The following is a 23,932-nucleotide window of genomic DNA, read 5'->3' on the forward strand; positions in this document are numbered from 1 at the left end:
GCTATCAAACTGTGTCATGCAGTAGGGGAAATGCTGCAGAATGCTACCGGTACGCCCCTCATTCGGCACCCAGGGCTGCTGCCCTGCTGCCCTCCCTATTTCTGCTACTGCTGGTGAGATTCAATACCCTCTGCTTTGATAGTGGGCTAAAAGCACTGCAGCTCAGGTTTCCTCCTTCAAGGGCAGGCAAAGAAGATTATTCCCAATGCCAAAATCAAGCAGCAAAAAAGATTTGTTTAAGTAATTGTTTTGTACATTTATAGAGGAGTATTAGTGTGCACAAAGAACATCTTTGGTGTAATGTTTGTAATATGGAATCCATAGGATTAAGGCTTAGCTTTTGTACTGTGTGAAAACCATTTAGAAGTAGAAATAGGCAATCATACAGAATAACATGCTCCAATAATACAACCTACTTGAGGTCAATGAAGCCAAAGCCACTTTAGGTTTGGCTCATAGAATCTCTACCATCAGACCAAACCTCAAAAGTCCACGCTTAATCCTACCAGTGTTACCAAGAGTAATTCTCAGGGTTTGACACTCACATAAGTTGGGAAGCACAAAATATTTGGAAAAAAAATTATTATCTCCTTTAGAACCACTGCTAAAAGTGTTGGCTTACCTATTTAAAACAGTAGTTATAACAAACTGTATTCTGGCATGTAAAATGGATGTACCTTTCAGCTGAGAAGTTAATATTTACTTGTACATACTGAAATCCTTCATTCTTATAGTTTAAGTTTGTATTTGGTCCTGTAAGTCTGCAAGTGGCTCTTCTAATGACTTTCCCTTTTCCATTGCACATTACTATCCAGCCAGGGGAATGTGACGAGTGACCTGCCAATTCTACTTAGAATAAAGTCAGACCAAAACTGGAGGAGCCATTAGGTGAGTTTACTATTTCTTTATAAGATTTTTAAAATTACTAAGGGTAACTGTGAGACATTAAAACAGGTTACTGTACTAATACCTCATACTGGAGCCTAAATCATTTCAATGCATTTTTTTTTTCAAATGGCAATTCCATCTTACTGAATGGGAAATCTATGAAAAATAATCTGTAAGAGGTGGGTCTCATTATTGCAAGGGTCAGTTAGAGAAGCTACAGTTCAGAAAAAAGCTGGTTTGTCCAGCGTAGAACTCACATGTAAACTCTGGTTCCAGATTTAAACTGGGGTTGAATTTCTTTTGGCAGGAGCAGAACACAAGTTCTTTGATTGATTCTCTGTACTCCTGGATGAAGAGAGAGAGAATAACCTTCAGATAAGGGACTGTTTGAATATAAGGCAAGGAGAGGGGTTTAAACCAGATAGAAAATCCAGGTTTATGTCCTGATCCTGTCTCATTAGAGTCCATACAAAAACGAGGCGCAGAACTGAGCTCAGCATCTAAGCTCCTTCTCTCACAGCCAGTTCTGACTGCAGAGGAAAGTCGAGCATCATGTTGTATACAATGGCATGCTTTTTAAAACTGAATCCCCTGAGTAAGCAAGAGGGTTTGTTTCACATGCTTGTTTGCTATAACAATTTGTACATTTTCTGGACAAATCTTGCCCCTGCCTGTCCAGATGTTAAGAACATTGCCTGGAGAAGAAGGAACTTGGTACAGTTCTAGTCTACAGGAAAAGGTTTAGGGATACTCACTTCTCTGCACTCTGGTGCCCTGTTCTGTAAGATCTCTCTGAGCACTGATGCTCAGGAGCAGCTGCATTGCTGGCCCTTTGAATCAGCCCTTCCTTATACAAATGCATCCACCATTGTATTCACATAGGAAAGGCACAGATATCACAGAGCAAAACCCACCCTTGAATATGGAACAGTGATAAAGGGTTCTCCACTGGCTCATCCAGCCTGCTGGGCCAGGCTGTTTTCCAGGGTCAGATTTGATTGTGTGATAAGCAAGGATCCTGGTTTTCTCTGATTTTAAAAAATCCCCAATTTTCAGTTTAAAAAAGTAACCTAAATTCCACATTTTTCCATCATTAAAATGAAACACCACTAATATAGAGAGCTATATGTAGTGGTGTTTCATTTTAATCATGGAAAAATGTGGATTTTGGGCTACTTTTTTAAAAACAAAAATTGGGGATTTGTTTTAAATCAGACAAAACCAGGATCCCTGGTGATAAGTAGCTTAGATGTTGAGGCCAGTTCTGCTCCTACTTTTATTATAAGCTCAAGTTAAGCAAGGATCAGGATGTGAACATAGAATTTATACCTGCTTTTTATACCTAGGTCTATTCATATTTCTTTATCTCCCCAACATTCAGTGTAATGTTTAACTAATGTCATTTCAGGTGAAAGGCCTTACAAAGAATATCTATTGAATTGTCTATCTCACTTAATGAAAAGACATATTTTTGTGCCATGAGGCTTTTACTTAAGTTCCCAAATTTTAAGTTTGTTTGGATGCCCAAGGCATCCTGCAGACTCTTCAGCAAACACGGTAGGAGATGTGCCCCTATAAATGTCTCAGATCCTGAACTCCCGGATGTCTACAAAATGCCAGAGTACTTTAACTTCGCACATGATGTTCTAGATAAGTGGACCCAACTAGAAAAGGTAAGCCACTTTGTCTCCTCTGTTCTGAGAGATGCTTTCCTTTTTGTCTCCTGTGTATATCATCTCAGAGATACTGAGCTAAAATATGATCATTTTCCATTAGGGTTGATACTTCCATAATTACTGATTTACTTATTTGTAGTTTCAAGAATTTCAGTGAGTAATCAAGACATTAAGAGCATTTGCTGCCATAAGGTGCCAACCAATGATGTGTGTATGAGTTTATGTACATAGCTATAACTACAGATATACACACAACCACATACTTCTAAATAGCTATTAATGTGTGCATGTATATCCTTCTGTATATATGTGTGTGTGTTTGTGTATAGCTCTTCATATACAGGTTTGAAAATGTTTAATAGCAAAGAGTTAAAATAAATGAATGAATGAATGAATGAGAGCCATTTTTAGATAAAAGTGAGAATAACAGCATGGAATTTGTGGTTAGCAACTTATTTGTACTCTTACTGAACCTAATCCTACAGACTTCAATGGTCTTATCATAGGGATCTTATGATCAGGCCCTCTCTACGTCTTCATCTATTCATATTGGTCATACTGGTCAGTGGCTCAAAGAATAATTATATTCTTCATTACATTTTCAGCATCTGAAACAAATGTTTTACATGTTGATCAATTTGTGTTTAGTAATAAGAGAAGTCTGGGCTCACTCCATAGCTGTGCCAAGTAATGAAGCTCCAAGCACTATTGTAGTAAAATTATAATCCTCCAACCCATTATCTTTATCATATGTTCTAGGCTATGCTTAAAGAAAGCAGTTACGGTACTTATGTGTTCCACTGATCTTTCCCCATAGACAGGACTGTGATCTGTAGTATAATGATACAGAGACAGAACCCTGCCATACAAGCTGGCATGAAGCTGCACATTTCCTAGGGCAACAAGGTATCACTATGCACAACTTGGCACAGTGTATTAATGAGACTGCTCCTGGGTTTTAAGCTAAGCGCATGTGTATTTGTACTGCTTTTACGTGTTGCAGTATTTAGAGCTTTACTTCATGTCCTGTGTTCACCAGGATGGCAGAAGATCTTCCTCCAACCCAGCCCTATGGTGGGTAGGTGGGAAAGGAGATGAGGTAAAGTGGAGCTTCGAGGAGCTGGGACTCCTGTCCAGGAAAGCAGCCACTGTACTCTCTGCTGCATGTGGTCTGAAAAGGGGAGATCGACTTATGGTGATTTTGCCCCGGATACCAGAATGGTGGTTGATAACTGTGGGCTGTATAAGAACCGGTCAGTATATTTAGTAATAAAGAGCTGACTTCATTATCTGTATTGCAAGAATAACATCAGGGATCCAGACAAGTTTATGGCCTCATGAAATGAAACAGTGCACAATATGTGGTAGTGTGAGGAGATTGCAGTCTATTACCTTGAGACTTCAAAGACTTATGCGAATATTTAGCTTTGCACGCTGTGTGCTAAGACACCCCCTAGACATAGACAGAACTTGACACTTCCCCTCTGAGCCTTTTTTATTGGCTAGCTTAGTTCTCTGCTCAGCATGCTGGCTTTGGTCAATCCTATCCTTAGATACATAACCCTCCCCATGTCTTGTTCAGGGAACCTGCACCCAACGTTGGGCTGTGAACGTCACCTGGTACCAGTGCATCTTTGAGTTACATACTGCAACTCCTGGGGCCATTGATAAACCACTCTCTAAATCCCTTTGAGAATCTATACCTGCCCAAGATCACATAGGAGGATAGCAGAGATCTGAATTGGACCTAGATCATCTGAATCCTATCTAGATACAGCTATACTTTATCTCTGGCTATTCTCAAGAAGACCCTACCCCTCACCCCTTGCATTTTCAAGCCCACCAGATAGAGAGGTCTCAAGAACAGTGATGGGGGTACCTCCAAAATGACATTACTGTCTTATTACCAGGTTTGGTCCAGGTGAGCAGAAACAGGTGAAGTCCATCCCACATAGGAGGAAGTTGAGGCACAGACCAGTTAAATGACATACAAGTTGCATGGGGCCATGGGAGGGGTTGTCATACAGGAAGGGTCACCTTAGTGGTGGCAACAACAAACCAGCGTACCAGGAGATTTTTTGCAAAGGTAAAAAGGGAAGAGTCTAGGGTGAAGGTGTGCGTTGGGATTTATGTTTCAGAATGATGCTTCATGTTAGACTGATTTAACTTCCCTTTAATTAAGGGGAGAAGGTACCCTAGTAATAGACTTGAAGAAGCTGTGGCATATGGGTTGATTCTTAAAGACTGTGATATAGCAGAGAAGGGTGGAAGTCTGAAAGGCCAATTCCAGCTAATGTCGATTGGCAACACCCTGTTGAAGTCACTGGACTTTCACTGGATAGAATCTGGGCCACATTTTTTAGATGTCCAGCTAATTGTAAATGTCCATTTGTTGCACCTCCAGGAATTGTATTTATTCCAGCAACAACCCAACTAAGAGCTAATGACATCTTATATAGACTTCAGTCTTCTGAGGCAAAATGCATCATTACCAATGATATGTTGGCACCTGCAGTGGACTCAGTTGTGTCCAAGTGCCAGTTTCTGAAAACCAAGGTAATAGTCTCTGAAGGCAACAGGGATGGGTGGCTCAACTTCAATGACCTATTCAGGTGAGCAATGCCAATAATCCACATGCAGATTCAGATGTTATATATCAGCTGGACCTCCCCCTCCTTAGTGATACGTTATATCAGGATTTTCCATATTATGGAGAATGATTGGCAAAGATCTTGTGCAGAAGCACTTTCAGAGTCCACTTGCCTCATGGCATGCAGATGTTCTTTGGAACCAGCTCTTTCCTGACAATTCAGCCACTCTGGATGAAATTAAATACAAGAATAAAACATTCATGAGGTTGGGAGAGAAGTGTTTAAAAATGATGCAGCTTTAAATAGGCAGAAAGTGAGGAAGGAACAGTGGTGATTCCAACACAGCACAATTCATCTGAAAGTAAGACGATGACCTGAATTCTCCATTTAGATACACACCCAGGGCCTACGCAAACCAACTGGTGTTTTCCACTAATTTCAGTCAGCCATGTTGCAGGCCCACCTATCATAAAGGGAGTTTTGTGTGTTTCCAAGGCCGGAAATCTTAGTTGTCACTAGCCTGTAAGAGTAAGACAATAGGCAACTTAATTTGGGAAGAGACAAAGAAGGAATGCCTGCACCACAGAGTGAAGGATTGATGCTTCCCTTCTTGAACAATTTTAGCCACTCTCAGATGAACATCTGGTCTTCTTTATTTTGAAGAGCTGCTCCTGGGGATCATACCCCTGTTAAAACAAAGCATCATGAACCTATGATTATCTACTTTACTGGCGGAACTACTGGCTACCCCAAAATGGTAGAACATTCCTGCAGCAGTTTTGGTATTGGACTGACAGGAGTTGGAAGGTAACTACTTCTAAGTCTTTTTTGGTCTTGTAAGCCCTAGACACAAAATGAATGTGTGCAAGGCACTGAATAAATTATTATTTATTTAAAAATGCATACCAGATATGGGTTATTTGTAGAGCTGATAAAACAATAGCATTTCTTTCCCTCGTGAAAGTCTAGTATCGTCATGTTTGTGTTTATCTTGAAATAGAATGGAAAGTTAAGAGAAATAAAGTTCTTGTGGAATGAAGTTTTGCAAAATTTCAGTTTGGAAATATCTATATGTTTCATTTTGACAACTTCAGTTGAAAAAAAATATTTCGAGATTCCCAAATCAAGCTGGGTGCCATCAAGTCAACATGAATCTTTCCTAATGCCTATGCTAGCTTGAGGCCACATGGAAGCTGCGGCTCTGGGGCCCTTACATTCCCCATCGTCCCTTTGGGCTCTACTCCTTGGATAGACTCAACCTCTTGTGATTCACAACAGCCTCTCAAGGGGTCTGAGATGCTTTGGTGCATCATGGGATTTCTAAATCATAACACTCGTGTTTCCTAATGGAAAATTCTGCCAAAATAGATCTTTTTTTACAGAAAATACCTATGTAGAATGCTCAGGTAAATCCTATTAGAATGTAATTCTGTTTAGAAGTTAGAGTCTTCTATTAGATGGTTTCTATTAAGACAAAACTTTTTCCAAATAGAAAAGTGTTTCATTCAATGTTTGTTACCAACCCTGGTTATCCTTAGTTTTCTGAGTCTTTAGTTATTACTCTTTCTCCTGTTTAAAACTTGAATTACCGTATTTACTCAAATCCAAGATGACTGAATTTAACAAGACCCCCCGCCCACTAATTAGATTCTAGCCATAGAAAATGATTTTTAAAGAGTCGTACTTTTGGATTTGGATTTTGCCCACAGAATCTAAATATTGGAAGGTCATCTTAAGTTTGTTCTCCTCCTCCCACCCCACTATGCAGAGCCCCCCATGCAATGTGGGGCAGTGGGGGGCAGCAGGGATTGCCCTACACCCAGCAGCACCTGCTTTTTTTCCCCCAACTGCTGGGAGATGGGCCAGGCGGGGTAGTCAGTGCCAGGCTGGGAGAGCAGGCGCAGGATGGGTCTGGGTGATTTGGAAATTCGGAATGGTGATTCAAATCATGGAATTGAATCACTGTCCCCTGAATCCAAAGCAAATACTAGCCACTTTACACAGGCCTAGTGGCAGGTGGGGTGGGGGGGGGAGGGGGCAGATACCAAGACAGTCAAGTGGCCTGACCCCTGCCCCTTGCTGTCTACCCATCCCTGATGCTTATCCCCCACTTTGGTGCCTGTATATCCCATGTCTGTCCTCATGATACCTGGACCTCCTGCCACCTGGCCCTTGATACTTGCTCCCCCTGCCACCTGTCCATCACCCACCTTCCCCCTCTGCCACTTGCCCTCCTCTCACCTGCTACTCCCCATGGTGCCTACACCCCCTGGCAGCTGCCTACCCTCTGCCACCTGCCCACTCAGCTGTTGCTTCCCTGCTACCACCTCTCCTCCCCCCACAGTCACTTACCTTCCCCCTCCAGCTCTGGCTCTAGCTGGGACTCTGCCCTGGTCTCAGGCAGGGAGCACAGAACACACTGCTGCATGGCCAGGCTGGGGCTGGAAGCAACATGTGCTTTGTGCTCCATGCTCCCTACCATGGCCGTCCCTGGGGGAGGCAAATCAGGACAACTGCCCCAGGCCCCACGCTTTGCGGGGCACCACAGAGCTGGGGCAGCTTCAAGTCTGGCTGCTCGCCACCCCCTGTTCCCCCACACTGCCGCCACTGCCACATCCTAGCCCCACACAGGCTGACTTGCCCTGCCACGGTCATCTCTGCTCCCTACCCTGGGTCAAAGCAAGACCTCAGCCGAAACTGGAGCTGCAAAGAGAAGATAAATGTTGGTGTGGGGGGCAAGGGGCAATGACAAGGAAGCAGAGGCTGTGGGGGCAGGTGGTGGGTGCATCACCTACAGCTCTGACTCCAACTCCAGGCTTAGGGTCAGAGCTGCAGCCCAGACACTGTCCCCCCATACTCAAATCTAAGACAAGGGGCCTTTTTTTCCCCACGTTGAATGGAAATCTCCGAATCCAGTAAATACCGTATTTGTCCTCCAGTGAACAAGCAAAAACAAAACCATGTGATTTAGGTCACATCCCATAACACAAATATTAAAAATGTGAGTAGATCATTAGAATAGATAGCAAATCTACCACAGGCTGCAAAACGTTAGTATAAGTTACTCAGTAAACAATTAATGATGGACACAGCTCTATTATAAATAGAAAAAGAGTATTACATTAATGTGCATTAAATTATTTGATCAGCCCCTTTTAATTGGACTTGTGAACTTACTTTGCTTTACTACGAGATGCTTTTCATTGAGTTTTTTTCTCTCATTATTACCAGGCTTTGGCTGTGTTCAAGTCCCTCCAGTGTAATATGGGGTGTGTCTGATACAGGTTGGGCAAAATTTGCCTATACCTCTTTCTTTTCCCCATGGATTCAGGGATCCTGTGTCTTTGCACATGGCATGCTGCAGTTTCAAGCAAAAACTATCTTGAACGTAAGAATCAACTACCATAATGTGTTTTTAATCAAAACTAACCTATGCAAAGCAGTTAGTAATATGTAGAATAGAATAAAATCTTTACATATCACTGAATGGGTGGCAGTATTGTCTTGCTGAAAGGGCAGTAGACTTGCAATCACCAGACCTGAGTTCTAGTACCAGCTCTGCTAGTGACCCGATATGCAATCTTCTGCAAGTCACTTCACCAGAGTTTTGCCCTCTGTATAATAGACTAATGACACTTTGCCCTCTTTCGCATGATCTGAGTAAATAGCGCCATATATATGCTAAACGTAATTCTTTTTTATTGTCTCTATAGGATAGAATTTGCTTAAATAATTATAAGAGATGGGGGAAACAGTCAGGGAGCTCTCATTTGCCACATAAAACCAATCATTGTCATCATTCTACCCTGCATCTTCCCTTCTTTAATGATGTTGTTTTATTATTCATTCATTTATTTGCCATATGTACTCAAATTTAAGATGACCCCCCCCCCAATAATTAGATTATATATATAGAAAAGTTGTGATAATTTTCCAGGTATAGAATCTAAGTATTGGGTGTTTCTTGAGTTTGCCCCCTCCCACACTGCAGTAGCTGGGGAAATCAGGTGGCTCCCTTGTCCCCCCCTCCCCCCACTTCTTCCTCCTGGAGCCTTCCTGCTCCCCCTGCCACCTGCACCCTCCACCTCTAGCTCCCCACAGCCTCTTCCCCTTCCCTCCCTCTCACTCTCCCTGGGCTCTGCTCCCCCTCCTACTACCTCTTCCTTCCTCGACTCCCCAGTCTCTGCCTCTGCCTTCTCCCTCGTCCACCCTGGTCCCCAACTTACTGTCAAATGCTGCTGAACTCTTTTCCCTCCCAGAGCACAACAGGAGGAAACTCATCCCTTGCCCAGCCATGCAGAAGTGTCTGCACTGCTGACTGGCCAGGCAGGGGAAGGAATCTCCATGTGTTCCATACCCAGGAGGGAATCTAACCCAAGCCAGACCTGAGCTGCACCTGACAGTAAGAGAGGGAAGGGGGTGGAGTGGGGCAGAAGTGCAGAGGGCAAGCAGAGTTGGGGGGCAGGAAGCTGCTGGGGATCTCACTCTGGCCTCAACCCAAGCTCAGGACCACTGAGAGCCATGGCAGCCACTCCCCCTCTCCTCCCTTGTATGCAAATCTAAGACAAGGGGCTTTCCCCCCATGCTTTAGGAAAAAAGCCTTGTCTTAGATTTGAGTAAATATGGCATTATTGTGCCAGAGTGTAGGCCCTGGTCATAAAATAGGGACCTGCTACACAAGGCACTGTCTAGACATAACAAAAAGATGACCTCTGTCCTCAGATGTTAAGGGGTAAGTAACTCTTCTTTGCTTTTGCCCTTAGACTCTGTCAAGATTTCCTATAACCACTTTGTGTGGCACACCAACTCTCTACCGCATGCTGATACAGCAGGACTTGACAAGGTATTTCGGGTTTGCTAACCATTCCAGCTCAGCCATGCTCTAGCTGAATCATTGCATTAGATTTCTCGTTATTGCAGTGCTGTGCAGTATTGTACTGTGCTCCTCCTGACCTTTTCGAAGGACCAAATGGGACCGTTTCAAAGGATGGAATTGTAGATGAAACTAGGCCTGTGCGAAGCAACTAGTATTCGCTTCGGATTTGGCCAATTCAGGAGACAGTGATTCAGTTTGGCGATTCAGATCATTGTCCCGATTCGATTTGGGGTCCCCCCCCCAGGGTCCCCTCCCCCAGCCCCCACTCCCGCCCCTAGTACTTACCAGCTCAGAGTCAGCTGTAGCTCCCTGCTGCAGCCACCAGGGACTGCCCAAATCATCAAAGCTCTCCCAATCTTTCCAAAGATTCGGAGAACTTTGAATAAATTCAAACCTTTAAATTGGTCCCTTAATTTGATTTTGATTCAGAGATTCAGCCACCAAATCAGGCCAGATCTCCTCCGAATCAAATCACCACCCAAATCTTCGCACAGCCCTAGTTGAGACCCATTAAACGCTTGATCTGTTACAGTTGCAATAAGTCCAGACTCAAACTCCACTCCTATTTTTCAGTAACGAATTCTAGTGATTCTAATACTATTTTTAAATACTTCCTAAGCTATAGATTCATGAGCCTGGAGCACTGCATGAGTGCGGGGGAGCCAAACAACCCTGAAGTGATGAAGCAGTGGAAAAGCAAAACAGGACTGGACATCTATGAAGGATATGGCCAGACTGAAACAGTATGTTCACACTTGTTCACATACAAAACAAACCTAATGTTACTCCCAATTGACAAACCCTGTGGTAGGTACCTGGATTTTTCCAGATTTTAAAATGGAGATACCTCGCATGCCTGAATAACTTTATATTTAGGCACTTCTATTCAGAGGTGGCCTGTTTTTCAGAGGTGCTGAGCTCCTGCTTTTCAAAATGACTTCATTTGGAGCTAAGGATACTCAGCATCTCTGCAAATGGGGAACTGTTTATTTGGGAATCAACGCATGGATTTAGGTGCCCAAATCTGAATCATTTAGCCTTAAATTTGAATTAAGCCCCAGCCAGTTTTCTGTGGGAAAAATCCTACCTCTCTCTCAGGTCAGTTGGATGGCGGTTCCACGGGCCTAGTTCTGAACTCGCTCGTGCTTTTTTACTCTGCCCCCCCACACACACGCGCGCGCGCGTGCGCGCACACGCGTGCACATCAGAGAAGTCACTTCAGGGTTTTCTCTGGTGTGAATGAAGAGAGATCCAAACCCCCTGATTCCAAGCTTGTGGCCTCATCAGTCCTATGTAGAGATTATAATGTAGCCAAATGTAAAGATCAGCCATGGAGGACATTCTTTTGTTGCCCTGCTAAAAAGCATCTTTGAAGCCAATGGAGCTAAACTCATGCAAAGTGTAAATCAGAGTCAATCAATGGCTTTAACTGGGATCCATTCCACTGAGCCAGCTCCTCAGCTGATGAATGTCAGTGCAATTCCTTTGACTTTGCAACACACTGATTTACCCCAACAGAAGAGCAGGCCCATGGTGATAAAAATCACACACAATTGAATTAATGCAAAAGCATCACGAGTAAAGAAGCTTAATTACACACTGGGTGCTCTCATTGCTCACGCCACCACCATTGTATTTTACAGGTCCTGGTATGTTGCAGTAGCAGAGAGATGAAAATTAAACCTGGCGCTATAGGAAAGCCAGTTGCACCTTATGATGTTCAGGTATCTTCATCAATTGAGAAACACTTCTTAACACTTCCAATCTGAAACTAGATAAAGTTGTCATACAGATCTAGATTATTTCCAAAATGTCATGCAGAAACAGCTCATCTTAACAGAATGACACAGAATCATCCAGGAAAGGTTTTTGTTCATTCTAGATAATAGATGAAAACTGCAACACTCTACCTCCTGGGGAAGAAGGAGACATTGCTCTCAGAATCAAACCTACAAGGCCGTTTTGTCTTTTCTCTAGATATGTGGTGAGCATCCTATTTATCATGTGCTAAGGCGACATCTTAAATACTTTGATCACTTTTAAAGTTATATGTGTATAAGGGTCTATATTTCAAACTGGAATAAGTGCATAGAAGGGCAACCAGGACAATCAGGGGAACAGAGAGACCACTACAGGAAAGAGAATAAAGGAGGTGGGTTCACTGACAGACAGATTATTGCTATCTATAAATATATCAAGGCATACATACCAGAAAGAGATAAGAGCCCTTTTATCTAAGTTTAGCCCAAGAACAACTGGGTATAAACTGGTGATCAGTAAGTGTAGGCTGGAAGCTAAGAGAAGATCTTCAACTATTACAGTAAAGAGGTTTTGAAACATAGGACTAGTAAAGCCAAAAAAACAGCTACTTTTAGAATAAAGTTTGAAGCAGATATGAAGGAATTTATGACATGCGTGTCTGTAATTGTAGGGGTCTGGGGCAATGACCCAGGAGGTCCCTTCCAGTCTTAGTCCTTCCATGGAAAATATCTCATGCCACAAGCTTTCTGCTGCAGCCTGCAATAAAAAGTATACCCATGGGAGAAGAGATGCCAGAAAGCATCAAAAGTCATTAAGTAACCTAGTTTAGATCCCAGAACCAATTTAGCTGCAATAAATCTGCCATTCCCCCCAAGTTAGGAAGGAGCAACTAAAAGCACAGGCAGAACCCTATGCTGATGTTCTGACCAGGGATGCATTGATCCAACGTATCCTTCCTGCAGCCTCAACTCAAAGGGCTCCATAGGAGTAAGGCTTTCTTCATCCCTGAGATACCTTAAGGAAGGTTATACATTCGATTGAAGTTATACGGGCTGAGGGATCGGGGGGCACTAGCTAAAACAGGTGTCAGCAAGCATTGTCTACATGTGCATATTAATTTGTTGCAATAATTTGTTGGAGTTTATTGCTCCTGGGTGCACATTTGCATATGCACCTGGGCTCATGGCACATTGAGCCAGATCAGAGCAGCACCAGCTGGCCGGGAGCCCCAGGGGTCAGCCTACCAGCCCGGGGCTGCTCGCCCCAGTTTAGTGCTACAGTGGGGCCGGCTGGGGCACAAGGGTGCTTCAATGTGAAGTTAGCCGGCAGGCAGCTCCTGCACTGAAACATCCTCATGCCCCAGCCAGCCAGGGAAGCAGCGCTCCCTCTAAGTTGTGTGACAAGCACAGTCATGCAGGTACACTCATGCTGCACTGCCAGGTGCGCCTACATGGCCATGCACGCCACACAGCTTAGAGTGGACACTGCAGGGCAGTGTCTACACATGCACTGCTGTGGAGTTTTTTACTCTGCAGAGGAATAGCACTTGTATTTACAAATCCTATCCTGCTGTGGAGTAAATTAGTTTACTCCAGCCTAACTGGGGTGCACCTGTAGATGCACAATGTTTACTGTGCAGCTAATTAGTCTGTTCTGCAGTAAATGTCTTATATAGATGCACCCAGTAACACTGACTCCAGTCCATAGTTAAGTACTTTTAATGGTACATAATACCATTAAATTTGGAAGCTTTCATGAAGCAAATAGGTCTCTCTCTCCATCTTCGCATCTGCCCCAATCTTCCAATTTGATTTGCTCAATATGCTATCCAAGTAGGTTGATTTACACGATAGCTTTTCAAAGGAGCAGACAGTAGGTGTGTCCACAAAAATATACACGCCATATTTGCACCTGCTGAAGCTGAGAAAAAGCGTAGGAAGTGTACAAAGATATAGCTTGGGATGTGAGAAGCTGGTGTTTTTGTCTATGAGACATCCCTCTCCTGACTTGCCTCATGTAACCTTTCTGAAAGAGCCAGGCCTGAAATGGAATAAACTATAAACAGCAGCCTAGAAAGGCCTGTGGGTGCCCAGCTGGAGCAAAAAAAGGAGCTTGCAAAAGGCTGCTGTGGGCAGATGGCAAAGACAAAATCACTCTGGTTCACAGTTCCCATCTTGGACACATGCTAGGAGTGAGTGCAAGCACGTTTGCAGTTCAAGGTCAATCATTTGCACAGGCAGAGGCAACAGAGATCAGAAAAAGAAGGATGCATTCACGAGGCAGATTGTACTAGACTTGAAAAGGGTCAGAATAAGAACAGATAGAACAACTTTTAAAAAGTGTAAAACACCCAAGAGGTGAATGAGTCCTCACAAAATCTTTCCTGACTGCATCCTAGGAGGGCCCTTCTCTGGTAAAGCAGCAGCTTCAAATTATACTGTACTGAGGGCCTTTTCTATCCACCACTGAAGTGCCTCATGGGTTCTTCCATTGACTTCAGCAACATCTGGTTGCAATCTAAAGGTTTATTGCCATTTGAAAGATATCGCTTTGATATCATCAGGGTGATCCAGAGAAAACTGCTGCCACAGAGCGTGGGGATTTCTATATCACTGGGGACAGGGGCTTTAAGGATGAAGATGGCTACATCTGGTTTGTTGGAAGAGCTGATGATATCATCCTGTCTTCTGGGTAAGCATCTTATGGGATTTGCATATTTCTGTTAAAATTATGGGCCACCTCTGCTATGCTATGTAAATAGTAACGCTAAGCTGTCCTGAGTGGAGTCATCACAAAATCGTGGTCCTCCACACCCACTAGACAGGCTGTATTAAGGGGCTTGTAATAAGGTTGGGCAGTTGGTGAAAAGTAGCAAGATTACAACTGACACTGTGACTGCATGTGTCTGTCTCCCTCGTACCACATGGTGTCAGCAGTGGGACTGATCCCTCTATCCAGGAAGAAAAAAGAGAAAGAGAAGCCCCTAATTGCCAGAGTGCGCACAGAGCCAAGGAGAGACTGTGTGTAGTACAGCAAGGAGGAGGCAGGCTGAAGGCCGTAACAGAGACAGCTTTGCTACAGAAGTTGACTAGGGCAGTGTTCCTCAACCTGTGGCTCTCAACCCAAAAGAGAGTCACAAACATAGGTGGCAGAAGGCCAGGGCTAAGGGGGCTCAGCCAAATGCAGATCAGCAGGAACCTGGCCACAGGCTCTGGGCAGCTGCAGCAGGGGAAGGGAGGACCATAGCCCTGGTTGTGGATCACTGGCTGCAAAGCACCACAGGCAAATATCAATCTATTCTGTGAAAGGGAAGGGGCTGGGAGGGGACAGATTGAGGCCCCAGCAGTGAGGGAGGGAGCGGGGTAGGGGCAGGGGCTGGGGTGAATGGGACCCCTGCTGGGGCAGGTGGTGGGACAGTACAAGCCTGGGTGGCTCGTCCAGGGGTACTGCGGGGCTCCTGCCACTGCAGGCACCCTGGCAGAGGCCCAGAAGACACGTGCCCTTCCAATCTGTGTGCAGGGCAGAGGCAGCTGCCGCTGCACACTGGGCTTTGCTCCAAGCTGCTGCTGCTGCTGCTGCTGCTGCTGCTGCTGCCACTGCTGCTGCTGCTGCTGCTGCTGCCTTGACAGCTGCGCTATGCCATGTGCATGCTGATGCTGGGCTGTGCCACACTTCCTGCCTGCCCAGTGGTGGGACGCACTTGTCATGGTGCAGCTCTCGAGGCAGCAGCAGAGGCAGCAAGGAGCAAAGCCCAGCGTGCAGTGGCAGGTGCCTTTGCCCCGTGCACAGATCAAGGGGGATGTGACCCCTGGGCCTCCACCGGGATGTGCACAGCATCAGGAGCCGCCCAGGTTCCAATTGTCCCATGACCCGGCCCAGCCAGGACCGCATTCACGCCAGCCCCTGCCTGTGCCCCGCTTCCTCCCGCACCACTGGAGCCTCAATCTGCTCCCACCCCATGGCCCTTTCCCCTCCCAGCACCCCTTCCCCCACAGACTTACATGCTGCGGGAGGCACATGCTCAGCCTCCCAAAATATTTTTTTCTCCCTCTGCCTATGTTCACAAGAACATATGAAAAAATTGTGAACAAACTTTAAAAATGTATTCTCCTTTAAAGGAGAAAATTATGGGAAATGGTGGGTTTTCCCTTGCAGACGGCTTAGGGCCCCCCATGCCTCCCACACGCCCACCATGCCCCACACATACCCCTCCTGCCCCATACATTGGAGGACTGCAGCCTGGGGGTGGCAGGCAGTGGGTCAGGAATGAAGGGCACTGGGTCAGGACTGGCCATCGGTGTTTACAAATGGGTCCTGGTACAAAAGAGGCTGAGAACCACTGGACTGGGGGACCGCAGGCGGTTGACCTTGCTGGATCCAAAGGTTTGAGCAGTTCCAGATAATTTTGGGCTCAGAAAAACCACAGGAATACCAGGTAAATGCCGTCATCTCTGCCATGGGAGAAGCTGTAGGTGGTGGTCTATACTTCTGTTAAAATTATAGGCTGCCCCTGCAATGTAAATGGTAAAGCTAAGTTGTCATGCATTGATAATGAGTAACCAGGGCTGGTAACAGTAAATTCATCAAAAAAAATCAGCATCAGGAGGATTCAAATAATTCATGAATTTAAGTGGGAAAAATGAGGAAAATAATCACTTGAAAGGACAAGTGTTTTGAGTCAACCTTTGCCAAGGTAAACATTTTATGTCGGCATTTAAGAAATTAGAAGTTTTGATTCTTCACTATCAAATGGCATTTTTCATTGCCCTGGAGGCTTCAATTTAAACACAGTTTAAGAAAAAGGAAAAATAGTTTAAAAGGGTGAAATTGCCTGAAAACAATAGATGGCATTTGATCCAATAAAAAATGAAATATTTTGTTTTTTGGATCATATGAAATGCTCGAAGTCTGCCCTCCTCCCTCCCCCCAAAAATAAAAAAAAATCTACTGAGTTGCAACTGGAATTGAATTTTTCCCCCTATCTTCTGGTTTGGCAACAAAACTAAACTATATGTTTTTCACCTGCCTGTGTTGTAAATACCACACTCTTATTTACTCTTCTAGGTACCGTATTGGACCATTTGAAGTCGAACATGCACTGATGGAGCACCCAGCAGTGGCAGAATCAGCTGTTGTCAGCAGCCCGGATCCCATAAGAGGAGAGGTAAGAAGATTGATATTAGTGGTTATCCAAAAACATCTAGTGTGTATGCTAATTTAGAAATAAACTGTAGTCATCAAGGAAACCTAGGAACGCTATAGGTCAGGCTTGCAGAGATGTTTAGGCACATAAGCATGCAGAGAGATATCTAGTGGGATCTTCAAAAACATCCAAGCAAGCCAGGCACCTATTTCCTTGACTTCAAATGGAGTTAGGTTCTAAGCCTGTAAAGTTCTTTGGGTGTCAGATCCTTAGTACTGTGGAAAGTGACTGGTTTTATTATTTCTGCTTTTTACAAATAAGTACATTAACAATGTCCTTAAATGAACTGGATAACCACAGTGATTTTAGTGAATCCCAGTGAGTTTCACAGCATAAAATAGCAGACTTTGACTCATTGATTCTAATAGGATATTTTACAAAAGTGGCCTTCCCCCATTTTGAAAAACATGCCTCACACCTGTGTATGTGACTTAGCCCAATAATCCCACACTTTCTGGCTTGGAAGAAACATTAATATGGAAAATTACATTTTAAACATAGTGAATGTTAATGAATATTAGCTGCTTCTTAAATCTGATTCTGTCTTGCAGGTGGTAAAGGCTTTTATTGTTCTGTCTCCTAATTATACATCCCACGATCCAGAAAAATTAACTCTTGAGCTGCAAGAGCATGTTAAAAAAGTTACTGCTCCCTACAAGTATCCACGAAAGGCAAGTACTGCCTAGTGTTGAATCTAAAAGTAACTACATGATCTAAAAAACAAAATTTTTCATTTTTTTTATTAAAAAAACGAGGTAGCTTGCCTTCTGAAATTAAATATGCTCCGATCGAAACTAGAAGTCAAGAATACAACCTGGTTATCTTTTGGAAAAACAGAATTATATTCTCTTTCTCTCCTGTTACCCCACTAGCTTCTAATTGAGTTTTAAATGTAATTTTGAATCAGGTGACTAGATTTTTAGCTGGCATAAATCAACATTGCTCTGCGGAACTTAATGGAACTGCATTGATTTACCCCCGGTGAAGATCAAGTCTGCTATCTCCACAGAGGGAAATCCTTCTCAGATTTTGAGGGAACTGCTCTTGGGGGAGGGGAGATGGAACTGAACTCCATTCTTCTCCTAAGGCAGACAGGGTTCTTTGGGTAAATGTAATACCTTTTATTAGACCAACTAAATAGTTGAAAAAAATGTTCTTTGCAAGCTTTTGGGCACAAGCACCCTTCTTCAGGCATATGGAGAGTCTACCGGTGAATTGTGCATCGTCCTGGGTAGAATAGAAGCCTGGAAGTGAGGATCAGAGGGGTGGAAGGCAATACGCGTGAGACAGAAAGTGAGGGAGGGAGGGGGAATGTTGACCTGGTGATAGATCGTTTCTTGGACTCTTGAAGGCTCAGATCAAATGTAGCTGGTAAAATGTGGACAAGTTACCTGGGGTTATCAGATGGCAGGCAGGTTGTAATGTGCCATAAATCCAATGCCTATTTAGTCTATGATTTTTTGTATTCAGTAGATTTATGAAGTTCATAGGCTTGTCTATGAAAGGTGTTCTGTAAATTCCCTTTGAGGATTAGAACTGAGAGACTGGAGAAAGAGTGGTTATCTTGTGAAAACTGTGCATCCACAGGTAATTGGGTATTCTTGTCTTTGATAGATTTACGGTGTGTGGTCATTCTGGTACGCAGTAGTTTCGTTTCCCCTATGTATTTTCTATCTGGGCATTTAGTGCACTGGATGAGATATACAGGAAACCCTCGTTATTCATGGGTTCAGCATTCGCAGTTTCAAATATTCATGAATGCCGAACTCACATCTTAAACGCACTTACAGGAGCTCCTCAGGAGCTCTGTGCTTGCCACCACCAGGCTCCCATTGCTGCCACCGCACTCCCTCCACCACCGCGCTCCTACCGTCGCCAGCGCAGCTATGCCCCCACCCCCCAGCTGCCAGGGACACTGCGTTCATGAATGCAGATGGTATTCATAAATGCAGTGCCTTATTCGCGGATTTCACCATTCACGGGAATCTCAAGAACATATGCCCTGTGAACAGCTAGGGTCTCCTGTATTACATTTGTGGTGGTGCAGGTGTAGGATCCAGGAATGGTGATGGTTCTGTTGTGGGGTGTAGTTATTGTGGGAGTGGTGGAGATGTGTTGGCAGGTTTTACATTTCTTGTCCCAGCATGTTCTGGATCCATTCAGTGTGCTTTGGGCCGTAGGAAGTTTGCTTCTGGTGATGAGAAGACTGGACAGTCACCTTGCTGGTGTCACCTAACCCCAATTGTCTTTCCTGCCTAGTGCAGGGGAGCTGGACATGATGATCTTGTGAAATCCTTTCCAGCCCCTAACATCTATGAATCTCTGAGGTTGGCAAGATTCAGTGCTTATTTAAAGGCTAAGATGGGTGGTTCTGGAAATCCCTTTAAGAATTGCATCTTCTTCTAGTATGGGTTGCAATTGCTTGAGGATTATCCGTATATATTCCAGGGAAGAATGGTATGTCATAACCAACGGCGTGTGATTCCTGGGGATTTTCTTTTGTACTGCAACAATTCTTCACATGGTATCCAAGTTGCTGTTTCACAAATAAGATCTAGCTCTCTGGAGGAGTGTCCTTGTTGCGTGAAAGCCCCTTTGAGATTTGTGAGGTGACCATCACGGGTATTCTCTTCAGTGCTATCAGAGGGCTTGGCTGTATATTACAGCTTGTGTTTAGGGTGATTGCTGGTTCTATGTAGATATGAATGTTGGTCCATGGGTTTCTTATATGTGATGGTTTGAATTTTACCATTCTGGATATTGATCATGTTGTGTAAAAAGGAAATGTTAGTGTTGGAGTATTCAAGAGAGAGCCTGATGGAGGAGTGATGGTTACTGAATTTGTGATAGAAGTTCAACTCCTAATTAAGTTGTATACATTAATGTAAATTTAATCTGATTGTTTTTAGCAGAATACTGTGATTTTACAGATTAAATATAAATCCAAATTATAAGTGCATTAAAATCATTTCTAGAAATGTTTTATACCTCAACAAACAGAGAAAAGAAGATTAGGATAATGGAGTGGCCTAATACTGTAACTGGTAGGCCATGTCCTCAGCTAGTGATTTGCACTGGATTCAGCAGAACGGTACTTGTTTTCAACAGCTGAGCATCATCAAGGCCAATGAGTCTAATGTGTACAATAGAGCATCACAAAGAGAATACAAGCTCTTAATTACTATTGATATATGCTGGATTTGCACAGATCAAGTTTATAAATAGGCTTTGGGATGTAAATCAGCCATCCATGTACCTAAGGTGATATTTTCAGAGGCCTAATAGATATTGCTTTTATCCCTGAATAAATTGTGTCTGTGTTTGTCCTGGAAGAAAAATATCCTGGGATTGACTTGTACATATATCAAATCAGGGCTTAGTAAGCAGCTGAATGCAGCATTACTTTTACTTTTGATTCAATGATGCAATCCAGGATAACTGTTTATCCACAATATTCCAGGATAAACCTTTACTACTTCTTATCCAAGAAACTTTTTAGGCTTTATCCCAAAACAATGGACATGGACACCTGCACAGTTGTACTGCGTTGCAGGATAAAATAGTTTATCCCTGGATAAATATGACATGTGCTTGTAGCCAAAAAGGAGTCAGTCAAAGAGGATTACATTAATTCAGAATAAGATATTCTAGTTCTGCAATAAAAGCATTCACGTATCAAGTTAATCAGAAATAGTTTATCAAAAAGAGCTTGTCTGGAATAACCCCTGTGTAGGCAAGTCTTATGAGTGGAGGAGAACTTGTGTTCTCCTTGGTTCCTCTCACTTTCAGAACAGTATTTATGATTATCATATGCCACAAACATTAACAATGTGCTGTCCAGACTCCTTTGAATTACATTTCAATTTTTAGCTGAGTTGCAGGTTTTTTTACTAGAGAGACTATCCCGAAATCTAGCCTGAGAGGAAAGCAAATGCATTGGAGCTTTTAAACATAATCCATTTTGTGGGGAGAAATAACTGTAAACAGTATCAGATTTCAAATAGTAACCAGAAAAAGTTTGCATTTTTAGAAAAGTTTGCATTTTTAGACTGTAGTTTGAGCAGTTTCAAAGTCTGATTCTTTTTTAAATGGGCTCAGATTTCTAACATAAACCATTCATTTTTTGGCAACCTAATCCAGCTACTTTCCGTGGTATGAAGTAATCAGATTGTTAATGTAATCCAACTATTCTGTGTGAGTAAGAAGATTCTGATATAATCTAATTAGTCTTTGTAAAGTAATCAATTTAAAACCAATCTTAAAATGTAATCCTGAAATGGATTCCAGCCACTGCTTAGGAAAGGTCTGCCTATGGTTACATTTCATTTGGACTGACTCTCATCTTGGCATACCTCTGCTGGCTTCTATAGCTAATTCAGATCTGTTGAAGATTTGGCCCAAAGCAGTTTGCTTTCATTTACCATCAGGGACTTCTCAATCTGAACATAGGGCCTGATTCGCCACATCGTTGCTCCAGTCCTGTACTGCAGTCACCAGCTAGACCAGCAGAGGACTGAAAAAACAAGTAGTGAATCAAGCTCATGGTTTGCAACTGCAGGGCCATGATTTGCCATTTGATGTTTGAGGGGTAGTCACAGCTTTGGTAGATTCTCAGTCGGCCTTTGTTTAACTCTTATTGACTCCCGCTGAAGGCATGAAGTGCCAAAGAAGTCCAAATAGACGTAAAATACAAGGAAATATTGCAGGAACAGGGCCATAGTCTAATGTGTACAATAGGACATCACAGCTCTCTGGCTCGTGCTGTCTCAAGCGGTGTTCTGAAAAGAAACCTCACCAGATTACAGAGCCGCTCCTCCCATTGAAGTCAGCAGCAAAAATCCCCTTAAGTTCAAAGAGGCAGGACTGGGCCCTGAAAAAGTTGTATCGACGACTGACTGGTTCTATTTCTCTTACAAGTAACTCATTATTTTATGATTTACCATAAAGGAAGCGTCAATATTTAAACAGATTATTTGTCCACAGAAATGGAGCTTCAAATCTCAGCTAATTTTTTCTGTTATTTTTGCATTTATTTAAGGTGGAATTTGTTGAGCATTTACCAAAGACAATCTCTGGTAAAGTCCAAAGGAAGCAACTGAGGAACAAAGAGTGGGGGAAAATTTAACTTTGAGTGAATCCATGCATCATGTCTTTGGCCGGTGACCTGCTGGTGACACTGAAAGGAACTGTATGCTATTTGTGATATACTGTATAGGAGCTCTATACTACTTGCCACCACCAGTTACGTGCTTTGGTAAATTATGCCTTGTTGGCACTATTATAAAACAAAGTCAGTTTGTTTTGTCATTTCGTTTTCAACGGAGAAACTTTGCTGAAGTCAATGATGTGTGAGAGAGGCATTAGACCCAAGACCCTCCTTTGTCTTTCCTCTTTGTTGATTTTCCATCTGTGCCATGTCTGAATGTCACACTGAGAATTCATTCTCCCTGCAAATAAATAGTTTTGCGGAGATATTTTTTAATTGTTTCTAATAGTCAGAATCCCAAATTAGCTATTTAAAACACCACCTTACACTGGGAAGAGATAATTACTACTAATTTGTGTTCTCTGAGCGTTTTTGTGCCTATTAGCTTAAATAATTAAAAGAGATTGCCTGGGCTATATGATTGCTTTAGGTCAAAAAAAAGTAATAGCTCATTTTTCTTCTGCAGCATTCAACAATGATATCCCTCAGAGCCCTCGCTGGCCATCAGCAAGAGCATGGTCCCAGCACTTGTAACTATGCTATCAGCTCTTTCCTATTACTTCCCCACGGTAGTTAGATGCTTCTCTGCAGCATCCAGCCTGGCTGCTTTCCTGACATAGTACAAATAGTTCACTTTTAAGTCATTGGTACTTGCACTCTGTGTAAGTCCAGCCTGTCCTGTGGACAAACTGGGCAGTGGTCCAGACAGCAGATTGGAGGTCATTAGTGATCAGCAGCTGCAGACTGGGCAGCAGCATGAGCCTTGTGAATGAGCAGCATGAAGCAGCCCTGTCTCCATAGGGATATGTTCTGGTGCTAGGGTGGCCATCATAGAAGACATTCTGGTTTTCTGCTTCTCTGTTTGCAGTCCTCTGCCCTCTATTGATACGAAACCCAACACCCGACACTTTCTCTTCAAGATATAAATAGAGGACAGAAAGGCGTCTGGTTTCATATCAATAGAGGACAGCGGACAACCGGACCGTCCTCTATGATGACCACCCTATCTGGTGCTAGGGTTGTGCAATAGTGTACACAGTGTCTGCCAATTATTAGACTCTCCCTTAATAGAATCAGCCACATACTTAGCATCAACACCCTCAAACCAAATGCGGAAAGAATTGTACCACAGGCATTTTCCACTGCTTATGAGCATCTTGCTTATTGATATCAAAATCAGAACTCACACTCTGTGCACAAGGTGTTTTTTTGTCACTTATTAGAATCAAGTCCATGGGTGTGCATGCTTGCTGAACAGCTAGGTTGTTATGCAGCAGCTGATGAGTATTATATGTAATCGTGGCATCTTCTTGGGCATTTTATTTTGCTGCCTTTACTCTGCTACCACTTATGAGAATCAAAAGTGCTCTGCCCAGTGCAATTCCCATTATGACAGGTGGACGCTGTCACAATAAACCCAGAGATTATCACTGTTGAGGTGACCCCCGTGTTGTTTTATTGTTGTTTTAATGGGGCATGAGAAATAACAGAGCATTGTGGGGAAAGTGTGTTGCATGTAGTAAAACTACAGAAGCATTTGTAAGCCAGCAAGTAGGAGCAGAGAATTTTAGCTCAGAATTCCTGGTTGTGCTCCAAGCCCATGATATGGCACTCAGGAGCACATCTGTTACTGCTCCAGTTGGGAAAACAGCAAAAGTATTGTATGGTCAAGCTGTTGAGCTAATAACTGGCAAACAACCAGCAGTCCCAGGAGGACCTGTGCCAAGAGGC

General features: G+C 43.4%; 1 protein-coding gene across 1 annotated transcript; it reads left to right on the forward strand.

Annotated features, from left to right (window-relative positions):
- Nucleotides 1–751: 751 nt before the first annotated feature.
- LOC149854920 (acyl-coenzyme A synthetase ACSM3, mitochondrial-like) lies at nucleotides 752–23,636 on the forward strand. The gene is made up of 14 exons (XM_090023941.1): nucleotides 752–888; nucleotides 2,297–2,561; nucleotides 3,604–3,817; nucleotides 4,969–5,176; nucleotides 5,819–5,962; nucleotides 8,387–8,543; nucleotides 9,919–9,998; nucleotides 10,651–10,774; nucleotides 11,675–11,755; nucleotides 11,914–12,015; nucleotides 14,356–14,483; nucleotides 16,857–16,956; nucleotides 17,547–17,666; nucleotides 22,034–23,636. The coding sequence occupies exons 2-14, from the start codon at nucleotides 2,367–2,369 to the stop codon at nucleotides 22,118–22,120; spliced, it is 1,740 nt and encodes a 579-aa protein (XP_089880067.1). The 5' UTR covers nucleotides 752–888; nucleotides 2,297–2,366; the 3' UTR covers nucleotides 22,121–23,636.
- Nucleotides 23,637–23,932: the final 296 nt, after the last annotated feature.

The sequence above is a fragment of the Crocodylus siamensis genome, chromosome 12 (genome assembly GCF_052110815.1).
Source record: "Crocodylus siamensis isolate JL-2025a chromosome 12, ASM5211081v1, whole genome shotgun sequence".
NCBI lineage: Eukaryota > Metazoa > Chordata > Crocodylia > Crocodylidae > Crocodylus > Crocodylus siamensis.